At 35.6% G+C, this 14187-nt stretch overlaps 1 protein-coding gene across 1 annotated transcript in view; it reads left to right on the forward strand.

Annotated features, from left to right (window-relative positions):
- CCDC178 (coiled-coil domain containing 178) overlaps window positions 1-14187 on the forward strand; it is a gene marked incomplete at both ends in the record, with an annotated part of 166807 nt that overhangs the window by 14281 nt on the left and 138339 nt on the right. The window contains 3 exons of the mRNA XM_080364136.1: window positions 6311-6464; window positions 9429-9524; window positions 9650-9786. Coding sequence (XP_080220262.1) covers window positions 6311-6464; window positions 9429-9524; window positions 9650-9786 — 387 coding nt within the window. The remainder of the gene's footprint in view (window positions 1-6310; window positions 6465-9428; window positions 9525-9649; window positions 9787-14187) is intronic.

Here is a 14187-nt window from a genome sequence, read left to right on the forward strand (position 1 = left end):
AGAAAGTGCCTGATGTACAGCAGTGGCTTTAAAACTGTCTTGCTCATTGATCCTTCATTCAAGGCAGTAAGTTTTGGTTGAGATGTATGTGCAAACTCATGTCCTTGGTAACTTCATTTCAGTAGGTGTTAATTTCCCATCCAACAAAAGCATTGCCAGGGATTGTCCAATACAGCTCCCATTCCCTGCTTCTTTTCAAGAGTCACTCTCATGAGAATTCATGATAGAGTTGGCCTCATTAGTTTACTTAAGAACAGCAAAGGAACAACCACAGAGCTGAAGAGAAGTTTCTAGTTATGACTTCTAAATTTTTAAATAGCTGAGGGCTTTTGAAGGTTGTCGTCTAAAGATACATGTATCTTCTCAAGTTAGTGCCCTATCTTTTCTGCAATCATTGTGTCTCTTCAGAATTAAGACACTGCAGTTCTCTTGCTGCAAGATGTCTGTTTGCATACTGATCCATTCAGCTTGCAGGAAGTACCGTGAACACAAAATACTCTTTGATCATTTTTAGGATTATGTTTATTGGACTAACAGCGGAATGTAGACTTCACAAAGTTACTTGCACTGGCACCAAGTCCCTCAAAAAGATAGACCATCTGTGTCTGTGAGATAACTGGGTGATTTTAGAATGCTGTGACAGTCTTCCCCTATGCCTCCAAATATGACTGTGAACTACAAGAGCTACTCTTCACACCAGAACAGATGTAGTATTTGTAAGAGCTGTTATTCAGTTCTGCTCAGTGAAAGCCTATTTGCCAAATATGGTTCTCATGCCACATGTCAACCCATCTTTGTCAAGACAACATCGAACTCTAGAAATTGTTACTAGCAGAAATAAACTTTTTGATTTTGCATGTTTTCAGGCCAGGAGCACACTGCCAGACTTTTTAAAATGACAGAATGTAAGCAGTTCTGAACAGCTTATTGTTGTAGTTTAGCCCCTGGAGGAAGCTGAGCCCCACACATCTGTTCACTCATTCCCCCTGAGCAGGTTGAGGTGGAAACTTGTGAAAACTTGTGGGTTGAGATAAGGACAACTTAACAGGTAATGCAAAAGTTGCACACACCAACAGAACAAAACAAGGAATACATTCACTGCTTCCCATGGGCAGGCAGGTGTTCAGCCATCTCCGGGATAGCCAGGGTCCATCATGTGAAATGTTTATTTGTGAAGACAAACGCCATAACTCTGAATGAATGACTCCCTTCCTCCCTGCAGCTTTTACTGCTGCTGAGCAGATGTCGTATGGTATGGAGTATCCCTTTGGTCAGGTGGGGTCAGCTGTCCCAGCTGTGTCCTCTTCCAGCCTCTTCTGCACCCCCAGCCTGCTCTTTCTTGGGGCAGTCTGAGCAGAAAAGGCCTTGATGCTGCATAAGCTCTGCTCTGTAGCATCTGAAACACCCTGTGCTATCAACACTGTTTTCAGCACGTATCCAAACATAGCACCATACAAGCTTATATGAAGAGAAAATTAACTCTGTCTCAGCCAAAACCAGTATACTTATACACATTATTACTTTATATTGCATTCTGTCAGTGAAATATTTTTCATAGGGGCGCCTACCATAGAGGCCAACAACAAATCCTCAAATAACTGAATAGTTGTGAGAGCTGCAGGTGACCTTTTTATTCGATATACCAAATAGAAAGAATTGTTACAGTTTTTAACCTGTATGTAAACTGTTTTAATAATATATGATAGATTAAAGCAAGGCACACAGTAGAATTTGGGAGTAAGGTATTTTGGTCACCTCTGTGAGGGAACCCACTCTCAAAGGGACATAAAGAAGAGGTCAGAGTTGCTGTAGCTGTTTGCTGTTGGGTTTTTTGATTTCTTTGTTCAGGAAATAATTGGAAATAATAAGTGTGATTGTTTTGCTTACTGTTTATGGTGGTCAGTAGGCCATGGTAAAGATCTGCAGCTGATAAAATCGTAGGGGTTATAGTGGGGATTGGTTGAAGCATTTCCAGTTTCTTTAGATTATAACATCTTGGCAACTTTATTTCAAAAATTGATTAGTTCTCAGGAACTTGGAACGTATTTTCAGTCCCACAGAAGGAGTACTTACTGCCTACCTCAGAATCTTACAAGCTGTTAAGCATGCAGCACAAAGTAACACTGACTTTTGCAAAGCAGAGCACTCTTACATTGTATTTTCATGTAGATGTTAACCTCAGGAAATCATTACTTTGGCTAATGTGAGTGGTGCTTTTGATGTCTGCTATCCAGGGAGATCTGTGTTTGCCAGTCAGCTAGGGCAGAAACCTTACCAACACATTCTTGAAGAAAGGAGGGTTATTTAAATGCAATAATCCTGTTTCTTTAAGATACCGTATAACTGTGGATCCCTTTGCCATTGGCACTGAAGTGCAGAATAGAAGGATCATAGCTCTTCCTGTAATATGCTTATATTTTAATATGGGAGCTGGAGGCATCCTGAGTAACATGAATTTACTCAGTGTTACTGATTGAGAAGTTCCAGTCTTGCCCTCATAAAGTGTCTGTGCACTTGTAGTAAGATCCAGAATGTCCATGTCTCAGTAAGGATGAGTCAGTTTAAGATAGAAAAACATGTTTTTCTGTATAATGAACATCTTAGCAATACTAGAGAAAGAAGTCTGAATTGCTGCTTTTGTCAGTATGCCTGACTTTTTCCTTTTTTTTTTTCTTAATTTTATTCTAACCTTTACAGTGAATTTCTTGGTCTTGTTTTTCTTGAGTTCAGGATAATTTTGACACTATATTAGAGGTGTTTATGCTAATTAGATTTTTTTAATCTCTAAGATTAAAAAGATTCACAGTCAACATGTTTACATTCAGTTAACTAAAACTTATCTTTTTTTTTTCAGAGCCTGAAATCATTAAAAAAATAAAAATAATAGTTAAAAAAATATTAGAAAAATCATAGTTAGAAATATGGCTAAACCCTGATTATTTTGTTATACAAAACCTGAGACCAGAATTCTATAATAACAACACTTGTCAAAGCTGGAGTGACTTCTGGAAATTACCATGTGATTCTCCAATTAAAGTCACTACATGTGTCTAAACAAAGGAAGAAGTGTGTGAGAAGTAGGAGATAATACTTACTCTTGATGGATATGAGTCTCTGAATGCAAGCTTCACTATGTCTTCACAATGTTCAGAATTTTAATTATAGCTTAAATATGTTTATAGAGATGTTCTGATCACATGCTCCATTTCTCCTCTGTGGGTTTGTTGCAAACATCGTGTTGATTTTAATTATGGGAAAGACTAGGTATTTAGTAAGTATTTTTACTATTCCAGCATATATTTACTATTAAACTTTATTCCTTATCAATTCATATTTACAAAGTGTGGTCAGCAGCAGTTTGTTATTCTCCTCTTGTAGGCAAATTGCTGTAATTTGGGAGTCTGAGCCTTAAGATGTATGTGATGATAAATACTGCTGTGTATTGTGATTATTCTTCGCTAGCCTATATCCTCTGTGACTTTGGATATTTACTTTGTTCCTTCTTCCTAACTGTTTTCTAAAGCAACTTGCATTATATTCCACGTGCTTTCAAAAGACTTCTGTATTTTATGACTTTTCCAGGATGTCCTCTGACTCCACTTCTTTGACATACTTTCTGAAATGGGTTGAAAGGTAATGCAAACAGCAGTCCAAATTCAGTCATGTCAATTAATTTAACAGGGACATCTTGCTCTCATTTTTTATTCTAATATTTTTCTTCCTATTTCTAACTTAATCTAACACCTTCTTAGCTTTTTTAACTGTGCTAAATGTTGAGTAGATTTTCCAGGTGTTTATGGAAATACATACATGTCTTTCTCAATTTCATATAGTTAGTTTAGAATTTTAAGGTCTACTGATTGCTTAATCTCTCTGATCTTATATCTCTTTTGAGTTTGGACACTGAATGGTATGTTATTGTGTTCTCCAGCTACTTATTTGTCTTTACATTTTTCTTAGTTTCTTAGTTATTTATGCCCTTGCCTGTTGTAATCACGTTATGTGCAGACTTTTAATTTCACTCCTTGCCCTTTCAGATCATTTGTAAATACATCAAAGCAACAGATATGGGATTTTGAAATACCCTGCTGTTGACCTATTCTTCCAATGAAAAATCTTCTGCATTTTTTCATTTATATTAGAATTTGTCATCTCACCTTCTGACTATTTACTTCACTATTCAATAGTCCTCTATGCAGGATTTTGTTCAGTTCCCTTTAGGATTCTGTCACTATGTCTCAGCTGTTGGCTTGCTTAGCCATTGTAGGGAAGTGTGGGCAGTTTTCCTGTTTTGATTTTGTAATCTTGGTGGAAATCAAGGCTCTTGAGTTTGTTTTGTATTTCAAGAAAGAAAGTGTGTTTTCCTGTAACATGCATTGATCCTGAGGTGCATTAAAATTTCTTTACAGGAACACTTTGTTCTTTTGAAACAAGTCATGTTGTAAGTAAGATTGCCATGATAAAAATAAGTATGTTATCTGTTTCACCTAGTTAAGTGATTTCCTATTCATACTACATGACAGTGATGTACACTGTTGTGCACCTTGCAACCTGTTTTGTTTCTGAGTATAAATGGAAGTAAAAATGCTACTGATGCAAGTACTTTTAGGAATATCAGCATTTATGGGAAAAAGTTGTGTGGGAGACTTCCTTCTACTGCTCAGTGAAGAAATTTTTTTTCCCACTGTATCTTTTTTATTGTTCCCCACCCCCCCCCCTCCTTTTGCTAGACTGGTAATTAAAGTCATCCTTAAATTGCAGAGGAAGTTGACCCTTCACCTGCCATCTGAGAAGGACTAGAATAACATGTGGTATTGATAGATGTGAGAAAGACGGATTTGTGATGGCACAGACTTAAAAGACAGTTCTGCAGTTGATACTTTTTTCTTTATGTTCAATGTCATCAGTGGAAAATGGTGAAGATTGCATGAAACTCAAGATATCGAGGCTGGGGTACATCACACAGCACAGTCTGTTATTTTTACACATATTTGCTGTGGCTGGTAGTACTGTATTTTTCCATGAGATTGTTGTAGCTGATACGTAATATGAGAAGAAAATTACAGTCTATGCCTGTTACATGTCTGTCATTCGAATAATTCCAAGAAGCATTTATGTGTTTCTTTCATGGGTGGTGGGACCCAAGAAAATAGAGGTGTTAAAAGTGTTAGGTTTCACACTCTTGTTATATATATTCTGTGACATTAGGAACGTGACTTTGCAAAGAAGTCTTTTCTCCATCACTAGATGGAGATCTTGGAAGCAAATAAGAGTGTCTATCAAATACTCTTGTAGGAATGGCTCTCGAATTAGTGATGAAGTCTCTTCATTATTGTTTTTGCTCATTTTATTGTGTTTAAGTATGCAAAGTATGGGTTGTAATGCACATGTCTCTGAAATTCAGCTACTGTTAGTCTTAGTTTTGCTGTGGTGGATTTATTTTGCCATTTAAGGCATTATTTGGAATATGTTATTGACCAAGATTGTTCTCTGGGGAGCATGGGGGAAACTCCTCTTTTCTGCCTGCTGAATCAATAATAAAAATAATGGACAAGAACTATCAATCATTGTAAAATTTTATCCTGTTGTCCCTCTATTTCTTCTGCCTTTCACCAAATCCATGTTCATACACGGCTGTAACAAAAGACCTGTGCTCAGTTTATAATGACACCTAACAGTGTCTTATGGGCGTGTTTTGCTGATGATTGTTGTAGTTATTATTATATCTTTCTGTAATTATGGCCAGTTTTCCTTCTCATAATGCTGATAAATCTGCTATTCAGTCTCAAAGTAAAGTCCTTATTGCCACCTATGACCTTGCTTACTGTCTGCAAGTTCCTTTTTACATGAGGAATTGATGTCAGTAAAAAAATTCTTCACAAATGGCATTTGTCCACGAGATGACAGTGCAGGGGATTGATTAAGTGAAGATGGTTCTGAACTAGATTCAGCCACTAGCAGAGAAAGAGGTTGACTCCTATTTTGTTTAATTTATATGCGAGGTATGAAACAAAGTCTCATCCTTAACTACCCCAATACCTGTTTAGGTATCCAATTAGAAATTGTAATGTTGGCAGGCTATTTAAGTGCAAGTGAACTAGTAGCCTGAGTAGTTTTGTTATATGGCTGAAATTGCATGAACCTGCCAGATATTTTGACATTCTCTCATGCGTACCTGTTCAAGAAACGTAGTAGAGAATCAAAATAAATCTTTACTAATTCAGATCTGGTTTACATTTTCCTTTCTGAAGAGAGACTACCTTGGAATATTTCCAAATAGATGGATTCACTTTGTGTGTATTTCTATTAGGAATGAGTTAAAGCATTCTGTATTTACTTGGACCGAATACTGTACGAAGTTAAAAGAAACAGAGGAGAAGATTATAAAGGATGAAAAACACCTTGAGGAGTTAGTGAAGCAAAAAGCAGAAATCCAGGAAGATGCAAAACGTTGGAACAGCAAAGTGAGTCTTGAATATTTATAAACAAGCAAGTAAATGAGTATTTTTTATTGAAAAGTACATGAATGCCTGAATATTTTGTATGTTTAAGAGTGAAGGTCCTCTGTAAAAGTAGAAATACAAATACTACTTTTAAAATGGTAGATTCTAGAGCACTCTCTCATTCATTCTCATGTTGTAGTATCATTTTTCAGCTTTATTTATTAAAAATATCATAATCAACTTACATTCGTCTGAGTGACCTGGATATTTCTAGATGTTAGATGCATATCTGCTTAGTATTTCTGATCTTCTTAAATTGTCTGGAAGAAAGTGTGCATTTGTTGGGACAGCATAAGCATCCTCCTGAATTAGCAGACTTTTTGACCTTGGCATGTGATGCACTCTTGCAGCATGCAGTGATACCCTATTTTAATTAATATTCCCCTGTTTTCTCCTATATTTCTCGAGGATTCACTTTGAAATCTTTATTTGGCAGTTTAAAATCTGAACTGGAGTTCCTCACACTGCCTGACTAGGAATTTTCAATTAATTGACAGCTTCATGTGTGAAAACAGTAGAAAATGCTTCAAACTGGATTTAGATGCTCACAACAGCACTTGTGATTTTTTTTTAATATATGTATAAGTATGCGTATATATATATATATAAAATTTGAAATCCATTCTTTTGTACATGCCCAGTACTGTTGTGGTTTGTGCATCTAGATACCTGGGTCCTGGAATCCAGAATCTAGGTGGAGTATTTCTGAGAAGCTGAATCTACCAAGCATGCCCAAAACTTACCAAAAAAACCCCAAAGTACACTCCCTGCAAAAGTAAGGATATAGTAATATTCGACAGCAACCAATGGGCATGTTCTTGCCATTTGTTTCCAGTGGTATATTACAATCCTGTTCCTGTTATTGACACCAGCAATTGCTACCAGCTGATAACTAGGACGCCAGTGTTTTCAAATAGAAATAGAGCCAATATTTATTAGTGTATTTTTTTTTTTTTCTCCTTTTTGGATTTGTTTCTAGCTGGGTTTGCCTGACCTGATATACTTCAGTATGTACTACTGGGGTATTTAGACAAACACAATGGAAAGAGAGAAATGTGCAACAGGAATGAGGTGGAGCATGGAACTTCTCCATTTTGTGACCACCTTTGGTTTGATCAGTTTATGCTATAGGTGAGCCAGAGTAGGGTTAGCATAAACATGTCCTGTTATTGTCGATTTTCTTCTAAAACATAACTAAATCAACTGACTGAATAAAGAAATCAGGATATTCAGAAAGCTCAAAGTGGTTGTTCTGGCCATCATAGAAATGTTACTGGGACAATGGGGTTATTCTGGGGATCAGGAAAACACTGGAATTATTTTCAGCTATTTCTGTGGGGTTTGAATTGAATCTAAATTGTAACATGACAATTGTCATGTACATCAACAAGTTTGAAGACAGAATTAGTGATGTAAATGAATAGTTTTTGACTTTTTTTTTTTTCCTGGCTTTTCCCTTGTGTAATTCATGCTGGTTTTTTACATTTTATGTATAACCTATTGGGAGCTGCAGCTTTTGACACTGTAAGAACAACTCTCTTTTCTTTTTTCCATGTTACCCAGATCTGCATTACAAAAGGTATCTGTATGCATAAAATCCATTTTCTGTATATACATGATTGATCTTCAAAGATTAGAATAAACCCTTCTTATATAATTAATGTCATAATGAGCTATTCCTCCTTTATTCTTTTATCTTCATTAATTACCTGCACAGTGTGACAGTATTTCAGGTCATTCCTGTCAAAATGGTTGCTCTGAAAACACTGAAAGAAGGAAAAAAAATTCTGAATCATGTTTTTCCCATGTACTAACAATTCAAAAACTGGGACATTTTGCTCATATTTAATCTGTTGGGGATTTTTTTCCCTGTGGATGTAACCAATTTCTTTGTCTTTCTCACACTTCCCCTGAACTATATTTCATAGAATATTTTACAGAGTGAAAGACTTAGCAATTTGCTTTTTAAACTCATTTTTCTAGATTATTAAAGTTGCTTCTTTGCAGTTCTTCTTCACAGAACATGTTCTATAATCCCAAACCATTCAGGTTAGGACCTTCAGTCCCCAACTAGTTTGGAAAGTACAGCCATATAAGGAAAAAAAGCAGAATCCTAGCAAAGTACAACACAGCTATGACATTCTGGACAAGATAACAAAACGAATTGTTTCCCTCCTTAGCTGCTGGGACACAGTTACAAAGTATGTTTTGTAAATCTGCTCTTCATCAAGTTCTTGAAATAGCAGTAAGAAGTTGCATGCCATTTAGAGTGCCTGTGTCCTAATTCTGTCCTGATCTTCCCACATGTATTTTCTATCCCTGTGCTAACGTGTTTATCAATCCTGATCCTGCCCAGGCACGTTGTCTAGTCATATTCCAGATAGACCCACATGTCCATGGGGATTATGTATAGGTAAGTTTTGCCAGGGTAGCTATGTCATTTCAACCTCCGCAAAGGAAAGAGAAGTGAAGGCAACAAAGTTCATTAGGGTCAATGTGAGCAGGCATACCTTTATCTATCTAAAACCACTTTAGATGTCTTCCTTATCCTGTAGATGCTTATTTCCCTAACATCCTCATTTTTCCTTAAACTCCAGTGATTGATCCATCACTGAATCTCTATATTAAGCCAATAGGTATATTGAGATATTAAGGAAAATCTTGAGGCTGGGAGGAACTGAAGGTATTCTGTTTAATTATACCATATATGTCACATATGAATTAGCAGGCTGTGAGGGTGTAGTGTAAAGATTCTTCAAGGATACATTGCAATGGCAATAAGTGCACATGAATAATGTATCATGAAATGTCTCTAGTTACTGTTTAACAGCCTTCCTTTTAAATGTATTGTTTAAATATATTGTTGAATTATTACAAAGAAATATAGGACATATTTGTATTACTAACTTTACAAATATTTTCTAGGTAAACAATTTGAATAATAAACTAGCTGCCCAAGGGAATGAGAGCAGAAAAATATCAGATGCTTATTCTGAAGTGGTTAAAGCTGTGGAAGAATTAGTAAGTTCTTTATTGTTTTTATAGAAATAAAGAAAAAAATGCTTGCATACTTGCATTTTCTATGTTGGCCTCAAGTAATTTCAACTAGTTCTAAAGGTGTCTCTTAATGTTTTACTGTTCATTAGAAATCCACCAGGGAAAGAGATCTACAAAGTATAAAGCGAAAACTTCTCAATATTAGTGAGTCATTGAACATTTTGAAACATGAAAATGAAGAACTTGAAAGAGAAAATGAAGACTTTTTGAACAAATCCAGACATAGGTAATGCCTGCAATATAAATAGAGGAAGCAAGCGTTATTTTTTTCACTAAAATCATGCCTATAACAGTGAATCTTGCTTTTAAGTCTGTCTGTAATTTAATATTTGAATAATTAAAAATAATTTCAGGCTGAAATCTATCATCTGAATTTTTACCATTCACTTGTTAAAATTCTGCAAAACACAAACTATGTACTTAGACAACTAAAAGCAAAATGAGGAAGATTCTGAAATTCTCTGTATGCTAACAGAAACCTCAGTCCCCAGACATTTTGGTAAAAACTTTTATGGATTGTATTTGTATTTTTTTAATATATGACTGTTATAAACATAGAATCTGAAATACTGTTTTTCTCTATTTTCTTTGAATTCTTGTAAGACATTGTGCTCACATATTTTGTAGCTTTTTAGTTTATTGATTGCAAATAGCTAACTGTACATAATATTTTCAGTGCATTTGTAATATAACAGCAAATAACATCAATTCTTTATTCCTTCTTCCTTTGGACACTAGGTTGATGGTGTTTTTATGTATCTGACAGGTTATCTTCTTTATGCCTCTAGTAATTTTGGATTTTATTGTTTGGTTTCAGCAAAGTCAACTGAAATATTCCTGAAAGTAATCATATTCTTGTAAGTTTTGTAGAAATTGATGACTGAGTTGAATACAGACATGCTGTCAGCATGAAAACGTTCCTTACTAGACCCCAAAAAATCCATACTAGAGATGCAGGAAAAAGGGAGGAGATAAAAAGATGAAAGAGAGGAGGAAGGATTTGCATAGTCCTTAATAATGCCCTAAGTTGGAGCTCATACCTTACATACCAAAGTAAATCAATGATGGGACACAAATGCGTAAGAAAACAGGCTTCATTAGCTCTGATGTAGATGGAACTACGTATTTGGATTATTAGAACATTTTAGAATTAGTGCTGTAGCTTTACAGATTTATTATTTTCAATTTCCTTGACATATTCTTGGTGGATTAGAACTTTTGTTTCATCATACATGTAAGACAATAGAGAAAGAGCTTGCCCATGGTGGAAGTATTAACTGATAGGCTGAAAGAAGAAACTCAGATTTGTAGGAACATGTACAGGCAAATGCAGAATATAAGGAGAGAAAGGGGTGTTCTCAGAAAGTAGGTTTGGGAAGAGTTATTACTTGAGACCATTTTGTACACTAAAACTTTACAGACATCTTAGAAAGACTGGACAAGTTCATGAGAGAAATCCTTTGAGCATTCTCTATTTTACATATAATTTCTATTGTTGTGTGTCCTGATTATTGTCCCTCCGCATGTTCAGGAGTTCAAGAAATGCATACAAAAGTTCAGATTCAAGACCCAGAGAACGGTTATGACAAGTTCAGAGTAATGAAGGATTCCAGGGACTCAGTTATTTATGTCTTCAAAGAATGATCTGTAGACGTCCTTTGAAGGGGGAAATATCTTTTTAGACTGTTATTTAATCTAGTCCCAGGGAACACTGAGTAGAACCGGAATATAGAATTTCACTTTAAGTATTTTTAAAGAAAAATATTAATTCAGAAGAATTACCTTTTAAATGTTTCTTCACTGGAAAAACAAGATTCTTAGTCACCTGATATAATCCCAGATTTCTATACATTGCTTTATTATAATTTAAGTTAACTCTCAGAAGGCTTTTCTCAAATGCTATTTCATACATCCCCTACACTCTCTCAATTCTACTTTCAAGACCACTGTCCTCGCATGAAAGATATTAGTTCTTAAGGGAGAAAGGAATAGCTAATCCCTCCTAAAAATGAGAAGTCCTCTTATGTGGTACTGAGTAGAAGAACAAGGGAAGAGTTCTGTTAACAGGGCTTTTTATTTGAAAATTCCCTCTTATCTTTTTGGACTTCTTGACTGAATAAGGAGTGTTTTACACAAAGGCTATAACTAACTATAGTTCTCTTGGGCAGCTTACTATTAAGTGCTATGAAAGAGGCAGGATGTTTTCTTCTGCTCAGAAATTTTTCTCTTTGATCTGCCACTAATCTCTTGCTTTATATTGGAAATAATTTGAATGTCAGATCATTATTTTGATACTCTGAGCCTTTTGTAGCCTCTCACAAACTATCTCAATATAATTATATATTTTATTTTTCATTTTCCTTTCTGAGTGCATTGTGATCTCTGTATGGTATTTTGTATTAGGGAAGAATTGCTGTATTGTATTTAATTGCTATATTCCGTCTGAATGTGATTCTTAAAATCAACACATTGTCTCAGTCTAGGATTTGCAGTGCTTGTTTCATTCAGTTGTATGCTAACAGAGTCTGACATGTTACTTCAACAGGACTAAAAAGTGACTGCCCGCTTCCTACTAGGCTGCAAGAAGATGGAGAATTGTCTTCTAACACTCTTCCTAGAAAGCTTAGTTCTGTATCTTTCCTGTTTAAAACATGTGGTACATACAAGAAGTGCATCTCATGATCAGCTGAGATTTTAGGGGCACATGCAGTCTAAACAGTCTCATTTCCTGTACAAAGTGGGTAAAAAACAAAGCTCAGCTGCCCGCAATTCCTCTTTATTGACTGAACTTCTAAGTTTGTGTCCAACTGTTAGTATTTTCATTTAAAATATTTCTGTCCTAGTTATATTTCAGTAGGATTTCTAATACTGTTGTCAACTAACAATATGTGTTGGCTTGTCTAAACAATTTAAATTTCTTTCTCTCAGCTTTCTTTAAAACAATTGTTCTTTTAAATTGGTCAGCCAGTATCCCTACGATATGGACATTTAAGTGTTAAATTCCAACTATGAAGTGCCAATTTCATTAAGCTCCCCCAAACCTGTCTTCTGTGGTGGCTGTCAGATAAGAAGTGTTCTTGCAGTAGTAGCTTAGAGGAGGGCCTCAAATATCTTAAAAAAGAGAAAGTGCAAACACTGTTCAGCAATAGTTGAAATAGTAGTGCGGTGCCAATGCTGTTTTAGCCACTAATCCAAAACACAGCACCATGCAGGCTGCTATAAAGAAAGTTAACTCCATCTGAACCAGACCCAGTAAACCTGTCCAGGGCATTCCGTGCCTATTATGAGCTTCACTGCTTCTCATAATTATCCTCAAAGTAAGATTGGACTTGTCACTAGCATGTCAGTATACCCACCTGTCCAGAACAGTTTCATTACCAATATCTTGCCATTGTCAAGACTGTAGACATCTTTTTACACTTGCATTGAACCTGAGGAGCATCTGTTGGCTGTTTCTAATTACCCTCTTGTTTCTCATTTACTCTCACTGGTTTGATATTACTGTTTTCTAGTAATTGATTTATTTGTTAATATGTATTTAGCAACATAGACTAAATGGTCAGAAAGGTCATAGACTTTTATGTTGTTATAATACTGTTTTTCTTACTAGATTTGAAGGAGTTTTAGTTGCTAGTCAGCTCCTTTGTTTTCACTATGTGGTAGTCTCTTCCCATCCCCAGCCCAGTGAAATTTCTTTTCTGCTTTTCCAAGACACAGATCTGAAGAAATTGGGGAAGGTGTTTTCTGTTACTAAAGATCTGATTTCATAGAGAGACTTAAACTTCTTGCTCATGACCATGATGGGAACACTGTTTAATCTATTTCTGACTTGTTCACCACAGAATCTTCTTGAGTACTGTTTGTATTAATAGGAAAAAACAAAACAAAGCAAAACAAAAAACCACAACAACAGCAACAACAAAGCCACAAAAAACCAAACCAAAACACAGAGACATCCATACTGTGTTAGCTGATCCCTTTTATACTGTGTATGGCTTTTTTTCAAGACTTTTTTTCTCAAGTTGCCTTTTTACAGGAACCAGCCAGCTGACTTACAAGTATTCTTAATCCAGTGTATAGACATATTCCTATCAATAAATGTAAAATCCTTACCTCTTCTTACAAGGAATTAGCCATTTCAAAAAATTCTTGTGCTCTTTCTTTGTAAGATATCCATTTTCTAAAATGGATGTCATATTGTCCCAGTATCTTCTATGAGACCATTGAAGTGAGCCTACTTTTATAATCAGAAGTGTACTTCAAATTATATTGATGGCATTTGTGTGGACAACTTCGCACACATTGATACTGAGTGCTGTGCAGAAGCATCCAGAAATAATGTTGATTTTGGCAAAAAAAAAAAAATCCTAAAGTATTCCAAGACCTATCTTCAGGTAACTTGTGATTGATCTTAGAAGGATCTAAAATATGAAGTTTATGCAAACAAGTATTTAGGTGTGGAAAAAGGTTCCAGTTACTGAAATACTTTGGGATTTGTTGTCCATATCAACATTCACCTTCCATCTGTGTTGTCTTTCTTTCATAGCATGTTAAGCATCTTGGATGAAAGAAGCTGAGGAAAACAAGCACATTTGACCTGACATGTAATGGCTGAATACATACATCT

Source organism: Nesoenas mayeri, assembly GCF_963082525.1.
Source record: "Nesoenas mayeri genome assembly, chromosome: 2".
Classification (NCBI taxonomy): Eukaryota; Metazoa; Chordata; class Aves; order Columbiformes; family Columbidae; genus Nesoenas; species Nesoenas mayeri.